Genomic DNA, 20,324 nt, shown 5'->3' on the forward strand with positions numbered 1-20,324 from the left:
TGGAGCAGCTGTTGTGGTTGTTGGAGAAGCTGTTGTGGTTGTTGGAGCAGCTGTAGTGGTTGTTGGAGCAGCTGTTGTTGTTGGAGCAGCTGTAGTGGTTGTTGGAGCAGCTGTTGTGGTTGTTGGAGCAGCTGTTGTTGGAGCAGCTGTTGTGGTTGTTGGAGAAGCTGTTGTGGTTGTTGGAGCAGCTGTTGTGGTTGTTGGAGCAGCTGTTGTAGTTGTTGGAGCAGCTGTTGTGGTTGTTGGAGCAGCTGTTGTAGTTGTTGGAGCAGCTGTTGTAGTTGTTGTAGCAGCTGTTGTGGTTGTTGGAGCAGCTGTTGTGGTTGTTGGAGCAGCTGTTGTGGTTGTTGGAGCAGCTGTTGTAGTTATTGGAGCAGCTGTTGTGGTTGTTGGAGTAGCTGTTGTAGTTGTTGGAGCAGCTGTTGTGGTTGTTGGAGCAGCTGTTGTAGTTGTTGGAGCAGCTGTTGTGGTTGTTGGAGCAGCTGTTGTGGTTGTTGGAGCAGCTGTTGTGGTTGTTGGAGCAGCAGTAGTGGTTGTTGGAGCAGCGGTTGTTGTTGTTGGAGCAGCTGTAGTGGTTGTTGGAGCAGCTGTAGTGGTTGTTGGAGCAGCTGTAGTGGTTGTTGGAGCAGCTGTTGTTGGAGCAGCTGTAGTGGTTGTTGGAGTAGCTGTTGTGGTTGTTGGAGAAGCTGTTGTGGTTGTTGGAGCAGCTGTAGTGGTTGTTGGAGCAGCTGTTGTGGTTGTTGGAGCAGCTGTTGTTGGAGCAGCTGTTGTGGTTGTTGGAGTAGCTGTTGTGGTTGTTGGAGAAGCTGTTGTGGTTGTTGGAGCAGCCGTAGTGGTTGTTGGAGCAGCGGTTGTTGTTGTTGTTGGAGCAGCTGTTGTGGTTGTTGGAGCAGCTGTTGTGGTTGTTGGAGCAGCTGTTGTAGTTGTTGGAGCAGCTGTTGTGGTTGTTGGAGCAGCTGTTGTAGTTGTTGGAGCAGCTGTTGTGGTTGTTGGAGCAGCTGTTGTAGTTGTTGGAGCAGCTGTTGTGGTTGTTGGAGCAGCTGTTGTAGTTGTTGGAGCAGCTGTTGTGGTTGTTGGAGCAGCAGTAGTGGTTGTTGGAGCAGCTGTTGTGGTTGTTGGAGCAGCTGTTGTGGTTGTTGGAGCATCTGTAGTGGTTGTTGGAGCAGCTGTTGTGGTTGTTTGAGCAGCTGTTGTTGTTGGAGCAGCAGCTGTTGTAGTTGTTGGAGCAGCTGTAGTGGTTGTTGGAGCAGCTGTTGTGGTTGTTGGAGCAGCTGTTGGAGCAGCTGTTGTGGTTGTTGGAGCATCTGTAGTGGTTGTTGGAGCAGCTGTTGTGGTTGTTTGAGCAGCTGTTGTTGTTGGAGCAGCAGCTGTTGTGGTTGTTGGAGCAGCTGTTGTGGTTGTTGGAGCAGCTGTTGTGGTTGTTGGAGCAGCTGTTGTAGTTGTTGGAGCAGCTGTTATGGTTGTTGGAGCAGCTGTTGTAGTTGTTGGAGCAGCTGTTGTAGTTGTTGGAGCAGCTGTTGTGGTTGTTGGAGCAGCTGTTGTGGTTGTTGGAGCAGCAGTAGTGGTTGTTGGAGCAGCTGTAGTGGTTGTTGGAGCAGCTGTTGTGGTTGTTGGACTAGCTGTTGTGGTTGTTGGAGCAGCAGTAGTGGTCGTTGGAGCAGCGGTTGTTGTTGTTGGAGCAGCTATTGTTGTTGTTGGAGCAGCTGTTGTAGTTGTTGGAGCAGCTGTTGTGGTTGTTGGAGCAGCAGTCGTGGTTGTTGGAGCAGCTGTAGTGGTTGTTGGAGCAGCTGTTGTGGTTGTTGGAGCAGCAGTAGTGGTTGTTGGAGCAGCGGTTGTTGTTGTTGGAGCAGCTGTTGTGGTTGTTGGAGCAGCTGTAGTGGTTGTTGGAGCAGCTGTTGTAGTTGTTGGAGCAGCTGTAGTGGTTGTTGTAGCAGCTGTTGTGGTTGTTGGAGCAGCTGTTGTGGTTGTTGGAGCAGCTGTTGTGGTTGTTGGAGCAGCTGTTGTAGTTGTTGGAGCAGCTGTAGTGGTTGTTGGAGCAGCTGTTGTGGTTGTTGGAGCAGCAGTAGTGGTTGTTAGAGCAGCGGTTGTTGTTGTTGGAGCAGCTGTAGTGGTTGTTGGAGCAGCTATAGTGGTTGTTGGAGCAGCTGTAGTGGTTGTTGGAGCAGCTGTTGTTGGAGCAGCTGTAGTGGTTGTTGGAGTAGCTGTTGTGGTTGTTGGAGAAGCTGTTGTGGTTGTTGGAGCAGCTGTAGTGGTTGTTGGAGCAGCTGTTGTGGTTGTTGGAGCAGCTGTTGTTGGAGCAGCTGTTGTGGTTGTTGGAGTAGCTGTTGTGGTTGTTGGAGAAGCTGTTGTGGTTGTTGGAGCAGCAGTAGTGGTTGTTGGAGCAGCTGTTGTTGTTGTTGTTGGAGCAGCTGTTGTGGTTGTTGGAGCAGCTGTTGTGGTTGTTGGAGCAGCTGTTGTAGTTGTTGGAGCAGCTGTTGTGGTTGTTGGAGCAGCTGTTGTGGTTGTTGGAGCAGCAGTAGTGGTTGTTGGAGCATCTGTAGTGGTTGTTGGAGCAGCTGTTGTGGTTGTTTGAGCAGCTGTTGTTGTTGGAGCAGCAGCTGTTGTAGTTGTTGGAGCAGCTGTAGTGGTTGTTGGAGCAGCAGTAGTGGTTGTTGGAGCAGCTGTAGTGGTTGTTGGAGCAGCTGTTGTGGTTGTTGGAGCAGCAGTAGTGGTTGTTGGAGCAGCGGTTGTTGTTGTTGGAGCAGCTGTTGTGGTTGTTGGAGCAGCTGTAGTGGTTGTTGGAGCAGCTGTTGTAGTTGTTGGAGCAGCTGTAGTGGTTGTTGGAGCAGCTGTTGTGGTTGTTGGAGCAGCTGTTGTGGTTGTTGGAGCAGCTGTTGTAGTTGTTGGAGCAGCTGTAGTGGTTGTTGGAGCAGCTGTTGTGGTTGTTGGAGCAGCAGTAGTGGTTGTTAGAGCAGCGGTTGTTGTTGTTGGAGCAGCTGTAGTGGTTGTTGGAGCAGCTATAGTGGTTGTTGGAGCAGCTGTAGTGGTTGTTGGAGCAGCTGTTGTTGGAGCAGCTGTAGTGGTTGTTGGAGTAGCTGTTGTGGTTGTTGGAGAAGCTGTTGTGGTTGTTGGAGCAGCTGTAGTGGTTGTTGGAGCAGCTGTTGTGGTTGTTGGAGCAGCTGTTGTTGGAGCAGCTGTTGTGGTTGTTGGAGTAGCTGTTGTGGTTGTTGGAGAAGCTGTTGTGGTTGTTGGAGCAGCAGTAGTGGTTGTTGGAGCAGCTGTTGTTGTTGTTGGAGCAGCTTTTGTGGTTGTTGGAGCAGCTGTTGTGGTTGTTTGAGCAGCTGTTGTAGTTGTTGGAGCAGCTGTTGTGGTTGTTGGAGCAGCTGTTGTAGTTGTTGGAGCAGCTGTTGTGGTTGTTGGAGCAGCTGTTGTGGTTGTTGGAGCAGCAGTAGTGGTTGTTGGAGCATCTGTAGTGGTTGTTGGAGCAGCTGTTGTGGTTGTTTGAGCAGCTGTTGTTGTTGGAGCAGCAGCTGTTGTAGTTGTTGGAGCAGCTGTAGTGGTTGTTGGAGCAGCTGTTGTGGTTGTTGGAGCAGCTGCAGTTGTTGCTGCTGTTGACATTCTTAGCGCTGCTTACATCAAAAAAAGAAAACATTATTTACAGCTTGAGTCACTTAAGTTTCACGGTTCTTCTTTTTATGATTCTGCACATATTAACCATTCCACTGATTTATACTAAGATTTCTTTTTTTGCTTACCAGTAAGAATCAGAAAAAGGGATGTGATCCTTCCAACAGCCATCTTGCCTTCTTTTAGGCCTTTTAGTAAAAAAACAAGTTAATAACAGAGGACTAACACAACTTCATCTCTTGTTAAAATCCTTACATTCTTTTTAATGTCCAACGAATACCACTCAGTTTTAAATCCATAAAAAAATGCAGATTGACGAACAACACCCATCACTATTTAAAGTGTAACTAAACCCCAAACTACTTTTTTTTTTAGCAGATAACATATTTATATAGGGATTTAGCAGTGCTGTTAATCAATGTGGGTCTTAATCCCAGCAGTTGAGCATTAAGTTTTAAATTCCTCAAATTGTGTAGAAACTGTGTGTAGAGACTACCATCTGCAGGTAGAAACCTGACTACCACAATGGAGTTTTTCTAATGGCTGGCTGAGTTCACATTGACATATTTGGAACTTGCCTCTGTCCCATACACAACCTACCTCACCACATTCCACAAACGCCAGCCCTGTCCAAATGTATACATTGATGTTCCAATGGCATTTTTTGAAATTCCTGGGTAGATGTAATTCCTTGAAACTCTGGGGTTCAGTTACTCTTTATGCATGAATTGGATAAATTTTGTTTTGTACGTGTAATTTTTCCACTGGTGTTTAAATGAAACAGATCTTGGATCATTGTTTCGGTCCACACTTTTCATTCTGCTAATTAAATAATTTATTAAATCATTAACAGACTGAAGAATTGAAAAACTTAACATTTATCCTTCCATTTGCCTCTACTTGCATTTTAACTCTTACATACTTCTAAACAAAGTAAAATATAAAAATATTCAAAATAAAAGGACTAATGACATTGCAAATCAATGTACAGGGATTTTAAACTCTCAATGAACTGATGAATTTGTACATTAACCTGCATTACCTGACAAATAAATCTTAATATATTTTTAATAGAGTCCGTTCAACTTTTGTGCAGTAAGTTGTTCAGGAGGTGCTACAAGCTGCCTCTCATATCTTACAAAAACATTTGTTTAAAACTGTTCTTTATTTTATGAAGGTTTCTGTAATTTTTTTAATCGTTTTAAATGATCCAATACTTTTTGTTGTCATAAGTGGTTATACAGAATTGCATTTTACGATGCTGGTGTAAATAGCTTAAACAGTCTATTTTATAATGCAAACAAAAGGGATGCTACAATTATCATTTTTAACATTTGACTTATATGATAAATACATATGAATTGTAGGAGGAATTGTGGCTATACAAATTTCTTAAAACTATGATATTTCAAAAACAAACAAGAGTTTAAAAATGTTGATAATATGCGCTTACCGTAAGAAAAAGATGAAAAAATGTTCAACAAAATGATGGAGAGAAAAGATAAAAGGTTAAAAAGTTATTAACTCTCTCTGTATCTGGTTATGTCGTCCTATTCAGCTGTCATCAAACCTTTCGCCTTATCTGACAGCCTTCATCTGATAAATGCTTTATATATTGGAAAGGAATAGAGCCTGCTTACGTTTCGCCTACGTGATGAATATTTCTGTAATGTGGAGACACCCTTCTTTTGTCCTGTGAAGCTGATTGTGCATTCCATTGATGAGAATGTTGAAAGAAGTTCCACCGGTGTGACAGTAAGTTATGACAAACAAATTAAGAAAGAGCCCATGTGAAGTGTTGGTGCAGCTAGAAGACATTTAATTTTTGTTTAGAGAGACAATTTTTTAACTCTTGCAAAAATCTGGAACATCTCTGGAGATCAAATGGAGATTTATTGATTTCCTTTAATCAAGACATATACTGAGCCTAATTTTCCTCATACAACACAAGGTGTCATAGTCAAATTTTACCTACCAATAAATAAAATATCCAAATTTACCACCATATCATATCTTGAAATATTTGGACCTAAAATTATGCTTGAGTCATACCAAACATTGACTGCGTATGGGTGTTCAGGCGTGATGGCTTACTCCAAGCTTAATCAAGTTATATTCTTGTATATGATTTTTAACTTTGAAATCTAATTTAACAGTGACATTAAATCTGCTAAACGTATTTCTTTAAGGACTAAGAAAGAAGATTTTTGATCACAGTAAACATTTAAGTATCAACAAAAGATAATGTATCACATTGAAATGCAAAGCAGCCTGTTGAAACCCAACCCAAATACTTGATTTCAATAAAAGTGCCGCCTCCGACAAGGGAAATAGCCAATCATGGCTTAGGATTTCAGGGTGGCCAATCAGTTTTCAGGTTACCTCCTGGCTCCGCCCCTGTTACCAAATCTGTTGCATGTCATTTCTCTTTGTCACTGAAGCATAAAAGTACTGAGCTGAGTCAGAAGTGCAGTTTGTGTAGCATTCAAACAATGGCATCAGTCATATTGGAAAAATGTTTTAACTGGATAGTGTGATACTATCAAAGTGCAGGTCCCATTCCAGAATTCAGACATGCTCCAGAGACGACATTTTACAATGCTGTGGTCAGAGAATTTTCACTTTGAATTTTAACATACTATATATTACATTTAATTTTATTAAATTTGTATTTGTTCCAGTCATTTCAATGTACAAAGTTCCCATAAAAAGAAAGAATAAGAATACAATCAATTCATAATTTCAACAAATTCCATGTCTAGAACCGAGCAGAGGGAAGACAAATCTTTTTTTTACCCACCTCTTAAGCAAAACACAAGTTAACAAAGTAGAAATAGATGGTCTGTCCAATTAAAATTACATTACAACCAATGTGACCGTAAAGTCAAGGAAAAACAAGGAGCATCATTGTTTGATGACAAGGGAAGCTGAGCTTAAATACATTAGGGGAGTGGGGATAACAAGACACAGGTGAGGAACATTAAGGTAATCAGGGGAGTGGGAAACAGGAAGCCTACAGACCTGAAACGAGAGAAAAGTGTAGGTAACACAAGAAGACAGGAAACACAAGACATGAAACATGATGGCTGTTTCTGAAACCGCCTACTATACTAGCAGTACGTACTGATTTGGCCAAAATTCAGTATATACTAAGCAGTATGTGAACAAGAGCAAAATCTGCAGTAAGCCAAAATTCCCCGGATGTCTACTGATTAGGGAAAATTTCACAGTATGCATTGGACCAGATTGCCTCGCGTACTGTTTCCCATAATGCACAACGCTCGTTCTGCATTTTCTTTTTCCTTCTTTTTTGACCGGAGGAAATCCGTTTTTGGGTGCTGTGAAGGTTATTGAATTACATATAAACCACTTCCTAACTTTTTAAATCATAAATGGATGCTAAAGAAGCAGTTTCTCTATCGGCTTCGCCGTTGTTTACTTCCGCTTTCCGAAACCGGAAATCTAGTGACGTCTGGCCCCGCGTACTGCAACACAAATCGTACAGAACAGTCATACTACATACTAAATTCAAACGCAGTATGTAGTAGGCAATACCTACTGCCTACTACATTAGTAAGTAGTATGTAGCAGGCGGTTTCGGAAACAGCCGATGTCAGTAACAAGAGGTAGCATCGCCCAGGAGATGACACATTCTCCGGATTTTATGGTAATACTCTGCTTTTTGCTTTAACATAACTACGAGTGTCTGTAACTCAACCAAATCTTTAAGTTGCAATAATCCTGCCTTGAAATGGACGTTATAAATAATTGTCACTGCTCTTTTCTATAATATGAAGGATGCTTTCATGTTGCTGGTGTATTTGTTGCCCAGAACTTCCAAACAGTGGGTAAAATACGGCAAAATAAGTGAAGAATATAAAATCTTTTTTGTAATTAAATACAAACTTAGCTTTGAGTAAACAAAAACATTCTTAGCGGTTTTGGTTGTACTTGAGTTAAACAAGCTTTCCATGATGGTTTATGATCCATAATACCTGAAATCCTGAAATTGGGACACTGTCAATATGAACTTCATCTAAAGACAGCATAAAGATTTTGTGTCATGAATTGATGTTTAGTTTAGTTTTTTCACGTGTTTCATTCCTTGGTTTCTCCTGTGTATTCTGTTACGAGTGATCCATGTCTCTTGTTGTATTTTCTTGCGTTTCTTAGTCTTGTCCTGTGTTTCCTGTTTTATTTTGTAGGTCTTGATCCCTGTGTTTCCAGTTTAGTTTTACTTCCTGTTCTTGTGTGTTTCCCTCCTTTGTTGATGAACCTGATTAGTTCACCAGTGTCCTGTGTTCCACACCTGTGATGATTACAGTGTATTTAGTTCCTCTGTTTCCCCTGTCCTGTGTTGGATCTTTGTTGTCTTTCCTGTGTTCTGTTTGTTTCTCTGTCCCTGTGTTCTCCCAGCGTTTCCTTTTGGATTTAGTTTTTGGACATTTAAGTAAGTTTTGTACATGTCTTTTGTTGATTAAAACCTTTTAATTTAAAATCTGCACTTGGGTTATCCGTCAGTCTTTCCCCCAATGTGACATTTTGTCCTTTTTTGATTCGCAAAACAATACATTTTAATTTTCTTTCAGGATCACTTATTTTCTTTGAACCATATGTTGAAACTCCTGTGTATGACGCAAGATTAGGGCCAGATTAAGAAAGACTTTCTTTTCTTTTTTTCGAGAATACATTGGTCATGTTATTTTATGAGAAAGAAGTTGTAATTACAGGCTATGGTTAATCTGAAGGCTCAAAGTATTCATGTTTCAATTACACTCATATTAAAGTATAACTTCACAAGACGCTCCACATTCCTCATCTAAGTTTGGGTGGCAGCAGGCTGCTCTTCTGATCTGTCCCCTCAAAAAGAAACACACTTTCAAGCAGGTAGACCCGTTGTAACAGAGAGATGCAAATTCCTTCAGCGAAAGAGCTGATGCTCTTTACTTAGTGTGGCTCTGCTCTGAAGTGTCACAGTGGAATACAGACAGGAGGGGGGTCCAATCTAGTTATTGTTGGTCACAAATTACTCTGCAGCGCTACTATTTTTACCTGCCACTGTGGCTGTATTGGTGTTGGGGGAAGTAAATCTGCATCATGTGTGCACTCAAACCAATACATGCATGTAGAAAAACCAAAACGAGAGTTTACACCAGTGATGATGGTGTCATGTGGTGTAATGGCAGAACATGATACCAGTGATGATTAGTGATGTGCGGATCGATACTGAAATATCGATACTTCCGATACCAGATCTTTATGCTCTAAAATCGATTCTTAAATCAAAATATCGATACTTTTGATACTTCAGTCATTTGAGGCAATGTATATCATTAACAGGAACACAGTGGAAAGTAACTAAACCATTGAGATCTTGTCTAAATGATACGCGGTTGGTGAGAACTACTAGTTCTAGTTCTTAATAATTAAACAATAATTTATTTTAATGGTTTTATTGTTTTACTTATTTTCTTTTTTTTTGTGTTTAAAACACCATTTTCACATACTTTGTATGATTGTATCCTCTGTTTGGTTTTTCTCTTGTTGCATTAGCTCGGCTATATTGTAAATGAGGCCGCTGCCTCGATATACTTACGAGTTTAAAAGAAATAAATCAATAGTTCAGAAATACACTCCTTTTTTTAGATCTACCAGACACATTAGGTGTGTTTGCTCAAAGTATCGGTAACGGATCGGTATCGCCGATACCAGCCTGAATTTTTCATTTGAAAGATGATCTCAAGTTTGAAGCTGCTTTTTTTGTGTAACATCTGTGTTGGTAGCTGTTCTAAAGCACTGAAACCAAATACTAATATGTAACTTGCTCATTACTCAGCGGTGTAAGAGCCTGCCATCTAGTTTGAATTTGCATACAAAAAGTAATAGGGATAGGGAATACGAATGCATCAGGTGCATTCTTTTTGGCCCAAGGGACAGAAGGAAGCATTGGTTGGCTGCATTTGAAAGAGCCTTTGGAATGGGACGGCCTTCAATACAAGTCACAGTAATTCACTTTTGTAATTTTAGGTTCGTTAAGTTAAATCTGACCAGTCTGTGGATTTTTTTAGTTTAGTTATTCTCCTAAGTGAACTCTTTTTTTCTCCTTTGACATGTTAGAAAACAAAGTCATCATTCGCATATCAAAATGAAGCTTAACACAGTCATACCTTATTCAAAAGAGAGAATTATGAACAAACCACAGCATTAACTTGGAACATTTCGAAATTCATCTTATGTTCATTTCCAAGTTATATTCTCAAATTCAGTGTGGGTCAAAGTCATCCTCTAAAACTCTGATCAAATTAAGGATCCAACTTTAATATTGCTCTGGCAGCAAATTTACGGTTCAACCATAGCAGTGGATTTTACTCGGAGGAGGAAGGTGAGTTCCTTTATTTAGAAATGTTATGCATGAGTTTAACTCGTCATCTTGCATCCAACATTACATGCGTCTTGTCACACGCCATGAAAAGGCTCTCTTATTCTTAAGGAACCAATTTCACTGACACAATAGCTGTATCTTTCATATAAAATCACAGGCATTGTTTGACAGTTTGTCAACATCACCTACGCTAGAACTAAAGCTTCTGACTTCATACATACCCTTACGTTCTCTCTCTTAACAGACCAAATTAGAAAACATCAGACAAGAGACAGTGTACATTTTTCAAAGATTTTGTATTCTGATCATTGTAAGTTTCTGACAGGTTCTGTACAAACATCAAAAAGACTCACAGAATACAGGATTACATAATACAGTTTCTATAAATAAATTGAAAGTGCATTTTCTTTCCATATATATTTCCCTTAAAAATAGTAAATATATAACTAAAGGTCAGGGTATGCAGCAAATTATCAACATGCATGTGTATATTGATAAACAACAGTTGATCCCTTCATTCAATAATACTCATGAGCTAACCATGAATCTTACATTCCCCTGGAGACTATTGAAAGCCTAAAACATGACGAGTTATTTAAAAACCAAGTACAAATTAAGATTTTTTTTTGTCCAAAGTACAAAATGCCCATTGTTCTTTGGAAGGAGATGGTCTTTACTAAAAGTCCAGCTTGTAGTCTTTCAATAGTTTCCAACCTGCTTGTTTAAAAAAAGCCACAAATTTCAATAGTGATGAAAGTGGTTTTACATTTTGACTTTGTAATGTGGCTGTTTTTACTTGTTTGACGAACAAGACTTAACAAGACAGAACTGTTAACCGTCACTTGTTCAAATATTACAGTGCTTAGTTTATCAGGATGCAGTTGTTAATAAATAGTGAAATTATTTTCTGACATTACAAAGAAAGCATAAAGTGCTGCTCATAATTCTAATATTCATTAGACCAGCTGTTTAAAGTAGACTGTGTCTTTCTGTCCAGCCCAGGATCTTGGACTCTCCCACACAGAGATATGTTTTAAACCAGAAAGACATGTTAATCAGCACTGGTGCTATTGCTGGTTTGACAGAAGCCATGACAACAGTACCAGGCAGAATGCAGTGATGAGACTGATCTTCTGGCTTACTCCACTTGAAGCTGTAAATGAAGAAGAAATAGGACAAAACTTAGTTTAAGAAACACTTCAACACCCAATTCAAATATTTTTATAAAACAGCACTAAATGTTGCTTACATATGCCATTAACGATGATAGAGGTTCCTTCAATATCAAAGCCAGTGACACTAGGAGCTGCATTTACTAAAACTGCTGCAATCTGAGTGTTATTAGGAACAGATGCGCTATCAAATCCAAGGGCCATGTTATTGATGATGGATCCACTTCTGCAGAGGGAGAAGAAAACAATATCATTAGAAAGGATCAAGCAACTACTCTTAAATTGCAGTTTGGTCATGTTTAAAAGGTACCTGAAGCTATTCACAACAAGTCTCTGAAATGATGGGAATTCCCTCTTAACTCAGGTTCCAGCTGCAGAAACAGGAAAAAAAATGTACACACTTTAATTAGATTTTCCAATTAAAAAACAAAGCTGTGTGTTATATGAGATCAATATACAAGGATGAATGGACACTTTGCCTTTCTAAAGTTACTGGAGATCCTATTATGATGTCTGAGACTTACCTGTGTCTTTATCATTGATGATCGCCTTTGAAAAGCTGCAGATGATGGATCCAACAAATCATTTGTAAAATTTTGAAGAACAGATCTGAAAGTTACAATTACAATGTAACTGCAGTAGTTGTAGTTGCAGGTGCAGCAGTGGCAGGTGCTTACAGTTGTAGCTGCAGGCACAGCAGTTGTAGCCGCAGGTGCAGCAGTTGTAGCTGCAGGTGCAGCAGTGGCAGGTGCAGCAGTTGTAGCTGCAGGTGCAGCAGTGACAGGTGCTACAGTTGTAGCTGCAGGCGCAGCAGTTGTAGCCGCAGGTGCAGCAGTTGTAGCTGCAGGGCAAGCAGTTGTAGCCGCAGTTGCAGCAGTTGTAGCTGCAGGTGCAGTAGTTGCAGTTGCAGCAGTTGTAGCTGCAGGCGCCAGCAGTTGTAGCTGCAGGCGCAAGCAGTTGTAGTTGCAGGCGCAGCAGATGTAGTTGCAACCGCAGCAGTTGTAGCTGCAGGCACAGCAGTTGTAGTTGCAGGCGCAGCAGTTGTAGTTGCAACCGCAGCAGTTGTAGTTGCAACCGCAGCAGTTGTAGTGCAGGCGCAGCAGTTGTAGTTGCAACCGCAGCAGTTGTAGTTGCAACGCAGCAGCTGTAGTTGCAGGTGCAGCAGTAGAGGGCATTGGACCATCTATTTATAAAATTTTAATGATTATTATTGCCTAAACCAAAATGAGATCTGATATAGTGATATCAAACTGTCTGGTTTCACATTAAAAGACTTATAAAACTAATTTTAAGACTTTAAGATTTTGTCATGATGACTTACCTACTACTGAAACAGTACTTGGATTGAAGGCCACACTGAAGTTGTTGTTTGGATTTTTTGCAGCTTGAACCAAGGTGTCAGAAACAACATTATTTTCCGGGAGATCTTGTCCTGCAGTGGTCGCATTGAAGGTAATTCCCAAATCAGCTTGAACTCCATCAGCACGTGTTGGAACACGACTGTGGAATAAGAACCAAAGAGGACAACAATTATGTTTTTGTCTGCAATACTTATCACATCAAAAATTCAAGATAATAGAAAGACCTATTGAAAATGTTGGGACAGAAGTTCTTACCTTGAAACGTCTCACAGTGCACCCCGAGAAATTGATTACCAAATTGTTTTCGGTATATGGATTCGCACTGTAAAAGAACAAGAGAAAATTTGAAAAACAAACTCAGCAATTTTAGGAGCCTTTTTGTTGGTTAACATCATAGTATTAAAATTATATACAAAAATAGGTTAAAAGGATACAGCAAGATTCTTGCAACCATTCCAAAAAATGATCTCACCTAAATTGTGCCGATCAGAAACTGATACGTAACACTTTTGCACATATTAAAAATTATAATTTACTTACCGCTGCTGTAATTCGCCTTTCAAGCCCTTTGTATTGAGGGCTGTTAGGGTCTGCTAGAGCACCTGTAAAGTCTTCATTATCTAACTGACTACAACCCTGTACAAAGGCACAGCAGCTGTTGTGTTTGTTGGAGCAGCAGTTGTTATTGTTGGAGCAGCTGTTGTAGTTGTTGGAGCAGCTGTTGTAGTTGTTGTTGTAGTTGTTGGAGCAGCTGTTGTAGTTGTTGGAGCAGCTGTTGTGGTAGCAGCTGTTGTGGGAGCAGCTGTTGTGGTTGGAGCAGCTGTTGTGGTAGCAGCTGTTGTGGGAGCAGCTGTTGTGGTTGGAGCAGCTGTTGTGGTAGCAGCTGTTGTGGTTGTTGGAGCAGCTGTTGTGGTTGTTGGAGCAGCTGTTGTGGAGCAACTGTTGTTGGAGCAGCTGTTGTGGGAGCAACTGTTGTGGAGCAGCTGTTGTGGCAGCAGCTGTTGTTGGAGCAGCTGTTGTTGGAGCAGCTGTTGTTGGAGCAGCTGTTGTAGGAACAACTGTTGTTGGAGCAGCTGTTGTTGAGCAGCTGTTGTTGGAGCAGCTGTTGTTGGAGCAGCTGTTGTGGGAGCAACTGTTGTTGGGCAGCTGTTGTGGAGCAGCTGTTGTTGGAGCAGCTGTGGTGGAGCAACTGTTGTTGGAGCAGCTGTTGTTGGAGCAGCTGTTGTGGAGAGCAACTGTTGTTGGAGCAGTGTTGTGTTGGAGCAGCTGTGTTGGAGCAGCTGTTTTGGGAGCAACTGTGGATGGAGCAGCTGTTGTTGGAGCAACTGTGGTTGGAGCAAGTGTTGTTCTGCAGCAGCTGTTGTTGGAGCAAATGTTGTTGGAGCAGCTGTTGTGGGAGCAAATGTTGTTGGAGCAGCTGTTGTAGGAGCAGCTGTTGTGGTGGCTGGAGCTGCTGTTGTTGGAGCAGCTGTTGGGTTTTTGGAGCACGCTGTTGTTGTTGTTGTTGGAGCAGCTGTTGTGGTGTTGGAGCAGCTGTTGTGGTTGTTGGAGCAGTGTTGTAGTGTTGGAGCAGCTGTACTGGTTGTTGGAGCCGCTGTTGTGGTTGTTGGAGCAGCTGTTGTAGTTGTTGGAGCAGCTGTACTGGTTGTTGGAGCAGCTGTTGTGGTTGTTGGAGCAGCTGTAGTGGTTGTTGGAGCAGCTGTAGTGGTTGTTGGAGCAGCGGTTGTTGTTGTTGGAGCAGCTGTTGTGGTTGTTGGAGCAGCTGTTGTGGTTGTTGGAGCAGCAGTAGTGGTTGTTGGAGCAGCTGTAGTGGTTGTTGGAGCAGCTGTTGTGGTTGTTGGAGCAGCTGTAGTGGTTGTTGGAGCAGCTGTAGTGGTTGTTGGAGCAGCTGTAGTGGTTGTTTGAGCAGCTGTTGTGGTTGTTGGAGCAGTGTTGTGGTTGTTGGAGCAGCAGTAGTTGGTTGTGGAGCAGCTGTAGTGGTTGTTGGAGCAGCTGTAGTGGTTGTTGGAGCAGCTGTAGTGGTTGTTGGAGCAGCTGTTGTTGTTGTTGTGGCAGCTGTTGTGGTTGTTGGAGCAGCTGTTGTAGTTGTTGGAGCAGCTGTTGTGGTTGTTGGAGCAGCTGTTGTAGTTGTTGGAGCAGCTGTTGTAGTTGTTGGAGCAGCTGTTGTGGTTGTTGGAGCAGCAGTAGTGGTTGTTGGAGCAGCTGTAGTGGTTGTTGGAGCAGCTGTTGTGGTTGTTGGAGCAGCTGTAGTGGTTGTTGGAGCAGCTGTAGTGGTTGTTGGAGCAGCTGTAGTGGTTGTTGGAGCAGCTGTTGTAGTTGTTGGAGCAGCAGTAGTTGTTGTTGGAGCAGCTGTAGTGGTTGTTGGAGCAGCTGTTGTAGTTGTTGGAGCAGCTGTTGTGGTTGTTGGAGCAGCTGCTGTAGTTGGCGCAGCTGTACTGGTTTTGGAGAAGCTGTTGTGGTTGTTGGAGCAGCAGTAGTGGTTGTTGGCAGCAGTAGTGTTGTTGTTGGAGCAGCTGTTGTGGTTGTTGGAGCAGCTGTTGTAGTTGGAGCAGCTGTTGTGGTTGTTGGAGCAGCTGTTGTGGTTGTTGGAGCAGCTGGTAGTGGTTGTTGGAGCCGCTGTTTGTGTAGTTGTGGAGCGCTTTGTACTGGTGTGGAGCAGCTGTTCTTGTGGTTGTTGGAGCAGCTGTAGTGGTTGGTTGGTAGCAGCTGTTGTGGTTGTTGCAGCAGCTTGTAGTGGTTGTTGAGTAGCTGTAGTGGTTGTTGGACGGCAGCTGTTTGGGTTGTTGGAGCAGCTGTAAGTGGTTGTTGGATCAGCTGTAGTGGTTGTTGTGAGCAGCTGTTGTGGTTATTGGAGCAGCTGTAGTGGTTGTTGGAGCCGCTGTAGTGGTTGTTGAGCAGCTGTTGTGGTTATTGGAGCAGCTGTTTGTGGTTGTTGAGCAGCTGGTAGTGGTTTGTTGGAGCAGCTTGTGTGGTTTTGGTAGCAGCTGTTGTGGTTGTTGGCGCAGCTGTTGTTGTGGTTGTTGGAGCAGCTGTGTGGTTGGTTGGAGCAGCTGTTGTGGTTGTTGGAGCAGCTGTAGTGGTTGTTGGAGCAGCTGTTGTGGTTGTGGAGCAGCTGTTGTAGGTTTTTGGAGCAAGCTGTTAGTGGTTGTTGGAAGCAGCTGTTAGTGTTTTTGGAGCAAGGCCGTTGTTGGTGGTTGGAGCAGCTGTTGTGTTGTTCGGAGCAGGCTGTAGGGTTGTTGGAGCAGCTGTTGTAGTTGTTGGAGCAGCTGTTGTAGTTGTTGGAGCAGCTGTTGTAGGTTGTTGGAGGCAGCTGTTGTAGGTTGTTGGCGCAGCATGTAGTAGGTTGTTGGAGCAGCCTGTTAGTTGTTGTTGGAGCAGCTGTTGTGGTTGTTGGAGCAGCTAGTTGTAGGTTGTTGGAGCAGCTGTTGTAGTTGTGAGCTAGCAGTCTGGTTTTTGGAGCAGCAGTAGTGGTTGTTGGAGCAGCATCGTATGTGGTTGTTGGAGCAGCAGTTGTTGTTGTTGGAGCAGCATGTAGTTGTGTTGTTGGAGCAGCTGTTGTGGTTGTTGAGCAGCTGTTAGTGGTTGTCTGGAGCAGCTGTTGTGGTTGTTGGAGCAGCTGTTGTTGTTGGAGCAGCTGTTGTGGTTGTTGGAGCAGCTGTTGTGGTTGTTGGAGCAGCTGTTGTGGTTGTTGGAGCAGCTGTTGTGGTTGTTGGAGCAGCTGTTGTGGTTGTTGGAGCAGCTGTTGTGGTTGTTGGAGCAGCTGTTGTGGTTGTTGGAGCAGCTGTTGTGGTTGTTGGAGCAGCTGTTGTGGTTGTTGGAGCAGCTGTTGTAGTTGTTGGAGCAGCTGTTGTAGTTGTTGGAGCAGCTGTTGTGGTTGTTGGAGCAGCTGTTGTTGGAGCAGCTGTTGTGGTTGTTGGAGCAGCAGTAGTGGTTGTTGGAGCAGCTGTAGTGGTTGTTGGAGCAGCTGTTGTGGTTGTTGGAGCAGCTGTAGTGGTTGTTGGAGCAGCTGTTGTGGTTGTTGGAGCAGCTGTTGTAGTTGTTGGAGCAGCTGTTGTGGTTGTTGGAGCAGCTGTTGTAGTTGTTGGAGCAGCTGTTGTGGTTGTTGGAGCAGCTGTTGTGGTTGTTGGAGCAGCTGTTGTGGTTGTTGGAGCAGCTGTTGTGGTTGTTGAGCAGCTGTTGTGTTGTTGGAGCAGCTGGTTGTGGTTTGTTGGAGCAGCTGTTGTAGGTGTGTGAGCAGCTGTTGTGTTGTTGGAGCAGCTGTTGTGGTTGTTGGAGCAGCTGTAGTGGTTGTTGGAGCAGCTGTTGTTGTGGTGGAGCAGCTGTTGTGGTTGTTGGAGCAGCTGTTGTGGTTGTTGGAGCAGCTGTTGTGGTTGTTGGAGCAGCTGTTGTTGTTGGAGCAGCTGTTGTGGTTGTTGGAGCAGCTGTTGTGGTTGTTGGAGCAGCTGTTGTGGTTGTTGGAGCAGCTGTTGTGGTTGTTGGAGCAGCTGTTGTTGTTGTTGGAGCAGCTGTTGTTGTTGGAGCAGCTGTTTGGTTGTTGGAGCAGCTTGTTGTTGTGTTGGAGCAGCTGTTGTGAGTGTTGAGCAGCTGTTGGGTTGTGCAGCAGCTGTTGTGGTTGTTGGAGCAGCTGTTGTGGTTGTTGGAGCAGCTGTTGTGGTTGTTGGAGCAGCTGTTGTGGTTGTTGGAGCAGCTGTAGTGGTTGTTGGAGCAGCTGTTGTTGGAGCAGCTGTTGTGGTTGTTGGAGCAGCTGTTGTGGTTGTTGGAGCAGCTGTTGTGGTTGTTGGAGCAGCTGTTGTGGTTGTTGGAGCAGCTGTTGTGGTTGTTGGAGCAGCTGTTGTGGTTGTTGGAGCAGCTGTCGTGGTTGTTGGAGCAGCTGTAGTGGTTGTTGGAGCAGCTGTTGTGGTTGTTGGAGCAGCTGTTGTGGTTGTTGGAGCAGCTGTTGTGGTTGTTGGAGCAGCTGTTGTGGTTGTTGGAGCAGCTGTTAGTGGTTGTTGGAGCAGCTGTTAGTAGTTGTGGAGCAGCTGTAGTGGTTGTTGGAGCAGCTGTTGTGGTTGTTGGAGCAGCTGTTGTGGTTGTTGGAGCAGCTGTTGTGGTTGTTGGAGCAGCGTTGTGGTGTTGGAGCAGCTGTTGTGGTTGTTGGAGCAGCTGTAGTGGTGTTGGGAGAGCAGCTGTTGTGGTTATTGGAGCAGCTGTTGTGGTTGTTGGAGCAGCTGTAGTGGTTGTTGGAGCAGCTGTAGTGGTTTTTGGAGCAGCGGTTGGGTTGTTGGAGCAGCTGTTGTGGTTGTTGGAGCAGCTGTTGTGGTTGTTGGGCAGCTGTTTGGTTGTTGGAGCAGCTGTTGTGGTTGTTGGAGCAGCTGTTGTGTTGTTGGAGCAGCTGTTGTGGTTGTTGGAGCAGCTGTTGTGGTTGTTGGAGCAGCAGTAGTGGTTGTTGGGGCAGCTGTAGTGTTGTTGGAGCAGCTGTTGTGGTTGTTGGAGCAGCTGTTGTGGTTGTTGGAGCAGCTGTTGTAGTTGTTGGCTAGCTGTTGTAGTTGTTGGAGCAGGTTGTGGTTGTTGGAGCAGCTGTTGTAGTTGTTGGAGCAGCTGTTGTGGTTGTTGGAGCAGCTGTAGTGTTGTTGGAGCAGCTGTAGTGGTTGTTGGAGCAGCTGTTGTGGTTGTTGGAGCAGCTGTTGTGGTTGTTGGAGCAGCTGTTGTGGTTGTTGGAGCAGCTGTTTTATGTTGGAGCAGCTTGTGGTTGTTGGAGCAGCTTTGTAGTTGTTGGAGCAGCTGTTGTGGTTGTTGGAGCAGCTGTTGTGGTTGTTGGAGCAGTAGTAGTGGTTGTTGGGCAGCTGTAGGGCTGTGGAGCAGCTGTTGTGGTGTTGGAGCAGCTGTTGTGGTTGTTGGAGCAGCTGTTGTAGTTGTTGGACAGCTGTTGTGGTTTTTGGAGCAGCAGTAGTGGTTGTTGGAGCAGCTGTTGTGTTGTTGGAGCAGCTGTTGTGTGTTGTTGAGCAGCTGTTGTGGTTGTTGAGAGCAGCTGTTGTGGTTGTTGGAGCAGCTGTTGTGGTTGTTGGAGCAGCTGTTGTGGTTGTTGGAGCAGCTGTTGTGGTTGTTGGAGCAGCTGTTGTTGTTGGAGCAGCTGTTGTGGTTGTTGGAGCAGCAGTTGTGGTTGTTGGAGCAGCTGTTGTTGTTGGAGCAGCTGTTGTGGTTGTTGGAGCAGCTGTTGTGGTTGTTGGAGCAGCTGTTGTGGTTGTTGGAGCAGCTTGTGGTTGTTGGAGCAGCTGTTGTGGTTGTTGGAGCAGCTGTTGTGGTTGTTGGAGCAGCTGTTGTGGTTGTTGGAGCAGCAGTTGTAGTTGTTGGAGCAGTGTTGTAGTTGTTGGAGCAGCTGTTGTGGTTGTTGGAGCAGCGTGTGTGGTTGTTGTGGAGCAGCTGTAGTGGTTGTTGGAGCAGCTGTGTGGTTGTTGGAGCAGCAGTTGTGGTTGTTGGAGCAGCTGTAGGGTTGTTGAGTAGCAGCTGTTGTGGTTGTTTGTTTGGGAGAGCAGCTAGTGGTTGTTGGAGTAGCTGTAGTGGTTGTTGGAGCAGCTGTTGTGGTTGTTGGAGCAGCTGTATGGTTGTTGGAGCAGCTGTAGTGGTTGTTGGAGCAGCTGTTGTGGTTATTGGAGCAGCTGTAGTGGTTGTTGGAGCAGCTGTAGTGGTTGTTGGAGCAGCTTTGTGGTTTTGGAGCAGCTGTTGTGTTGTTGGAGCAGCTGTAGTGGTTGTTGGAGCAGCTGTAGTGGTTTTTGGAGCAGCGGTTTGGTTTTGGCAGCTGTTGTGGTTGTTGGAGCAGCTGTTTGGTTGTTGGAGCAGCTGTTGTGGTTGTTGGAGCAGCTGTTGTGGTTGTTGGAGCAGCTGTTGTAGTGTTGGAGCAGCTGTTGTGGTTGTTGGAGCAGCTGTTGGTTGTTGGAGCAGAGTGTTGTTGGGGCAGCTGTAGTGGTTGTTGGAGCAGCTGTTGTGGTTGTTGGAGCAGCTGTTGTGGTTGTTGGAGCAGCTGTTGTAGTTGTTGGACTAGCTGTTGTGGTTTTTGGAGCAGCAGTATGGTTGTTGGAGCAGCAGTAGTGGTTGTTGGAGCAGCTGTTGTTGTTGTTGGAGCAGCTTTGTTGTGTGTTGGAGCAGCTGTTGTGTTGTTGGAGCAGCTGTTGTGGTTGTTGGAGCAGCTGTAGTGGTTTTGGAGCAGCTGTTGTGGTTGTTGGAGCAGCTGTTGTGGTTGTTGGAGCAGCTGTTGTAGTTGTTGGAGCAGCTGTTGTGTTGTGGTTGTTGGAGCAGCAGTTGTAGTTGTTGGAGCAGCTGTTGTAGTTGTTGGAGCAGCTGTTGTGGTTGTTGGAGCAGCTGTAGTGGTTGTTGGAGCAGCTGTAGTGGTTGTTGGAGCAGCTGTTGTGGTTGTTGGAGCAGCTGTTGTGGTTGTTGGAGCAGCTGTTGTGGTTGTTGGAGCAGCTGTTGTAGTTGTTGGAGCAGCTGTTGTGGTTGTTGGAGCAGCTGTTGTAGTTGTTGGAGCAGCTGTTGTGGTTGTTGGAGCAGCTGTTGTGGTTGTTGGAGCAGCAGTAGTGGTTGTTGGGGCAGCTGTAGTGGTTGTTGGAGCAGCTGTTGTGGTTGTTGGAGCAGCTGTTGTGTGTTGTTGGAGCCTCTGTTTAGTTGTTGGACTAGCTGTTGTGGTTTTTGGAGCAGCATAGTGGTTGTTGGAGCAGCAGTAGTGGTTGTTGGAGCAGCTGTTGTTGTTGTTGGAGCAGCTGTTGTTGTTGTTGTTGGAGCAGCTGTTGTGGTTGTTGGAGCAGCTGTTGTGGTTGTTTGAGCAGCTGT

At 44.3% G+C, this 20,324-nt stretch overlaps 1 protein-coding gene and 1 long non-coding RNA gene across 2 annotated transcripts in view; both read right to left on the reverse strand.

Annotated features, from left to right (window-relative positions):
- The window catches only part of LOC117807800, a 96,869-nt gene that overhangs the window by 74,536 nt on the left and 2,009 nt on the right, over positions 1-20,324 (reverse strand). Inside the window, exon 4 of the mRNA XM_034677202.1 lies at positions 11,813-12,343. Coding sequence (XP_034533093.1) covers positions 11,813-12,343 — 531 coding nt within the window. The remainder of the gene's footprint in view (positions 1-11,812; positions 12,344-20,324) is intronic.
- Positions 10,314-12,269, reverse strand: LOC117807585. The gene is made up of 4 exons (XR_004630006.1): positions 11,685-12,269; positions 11,471-11,531; positions 11,238-11,386; positions 10,314-11,141 (listed from the first exon to the last, which is right to left on the reverse strand). It is a non-coding gene; the product is annotated as an uncharacterized LOC117807585 (long non-coding RNA).

This window comes from Notolabrus celidotus, chromosome 23, assembly GCF_009762535.1.
Source record: "Notolabrus celidotus isolate fNotCel1 chromosome 23, fNotCel1.pri, whole genome shotgun sequence".
In the NCBI taxonomy this organism is placed as follows: domain Eukaryota; kingdom Metazoa; phylum Chordata; class Actinopteri; order Labriformes; family Labridae; genus Notolabrus; species Notolabrus celidotus.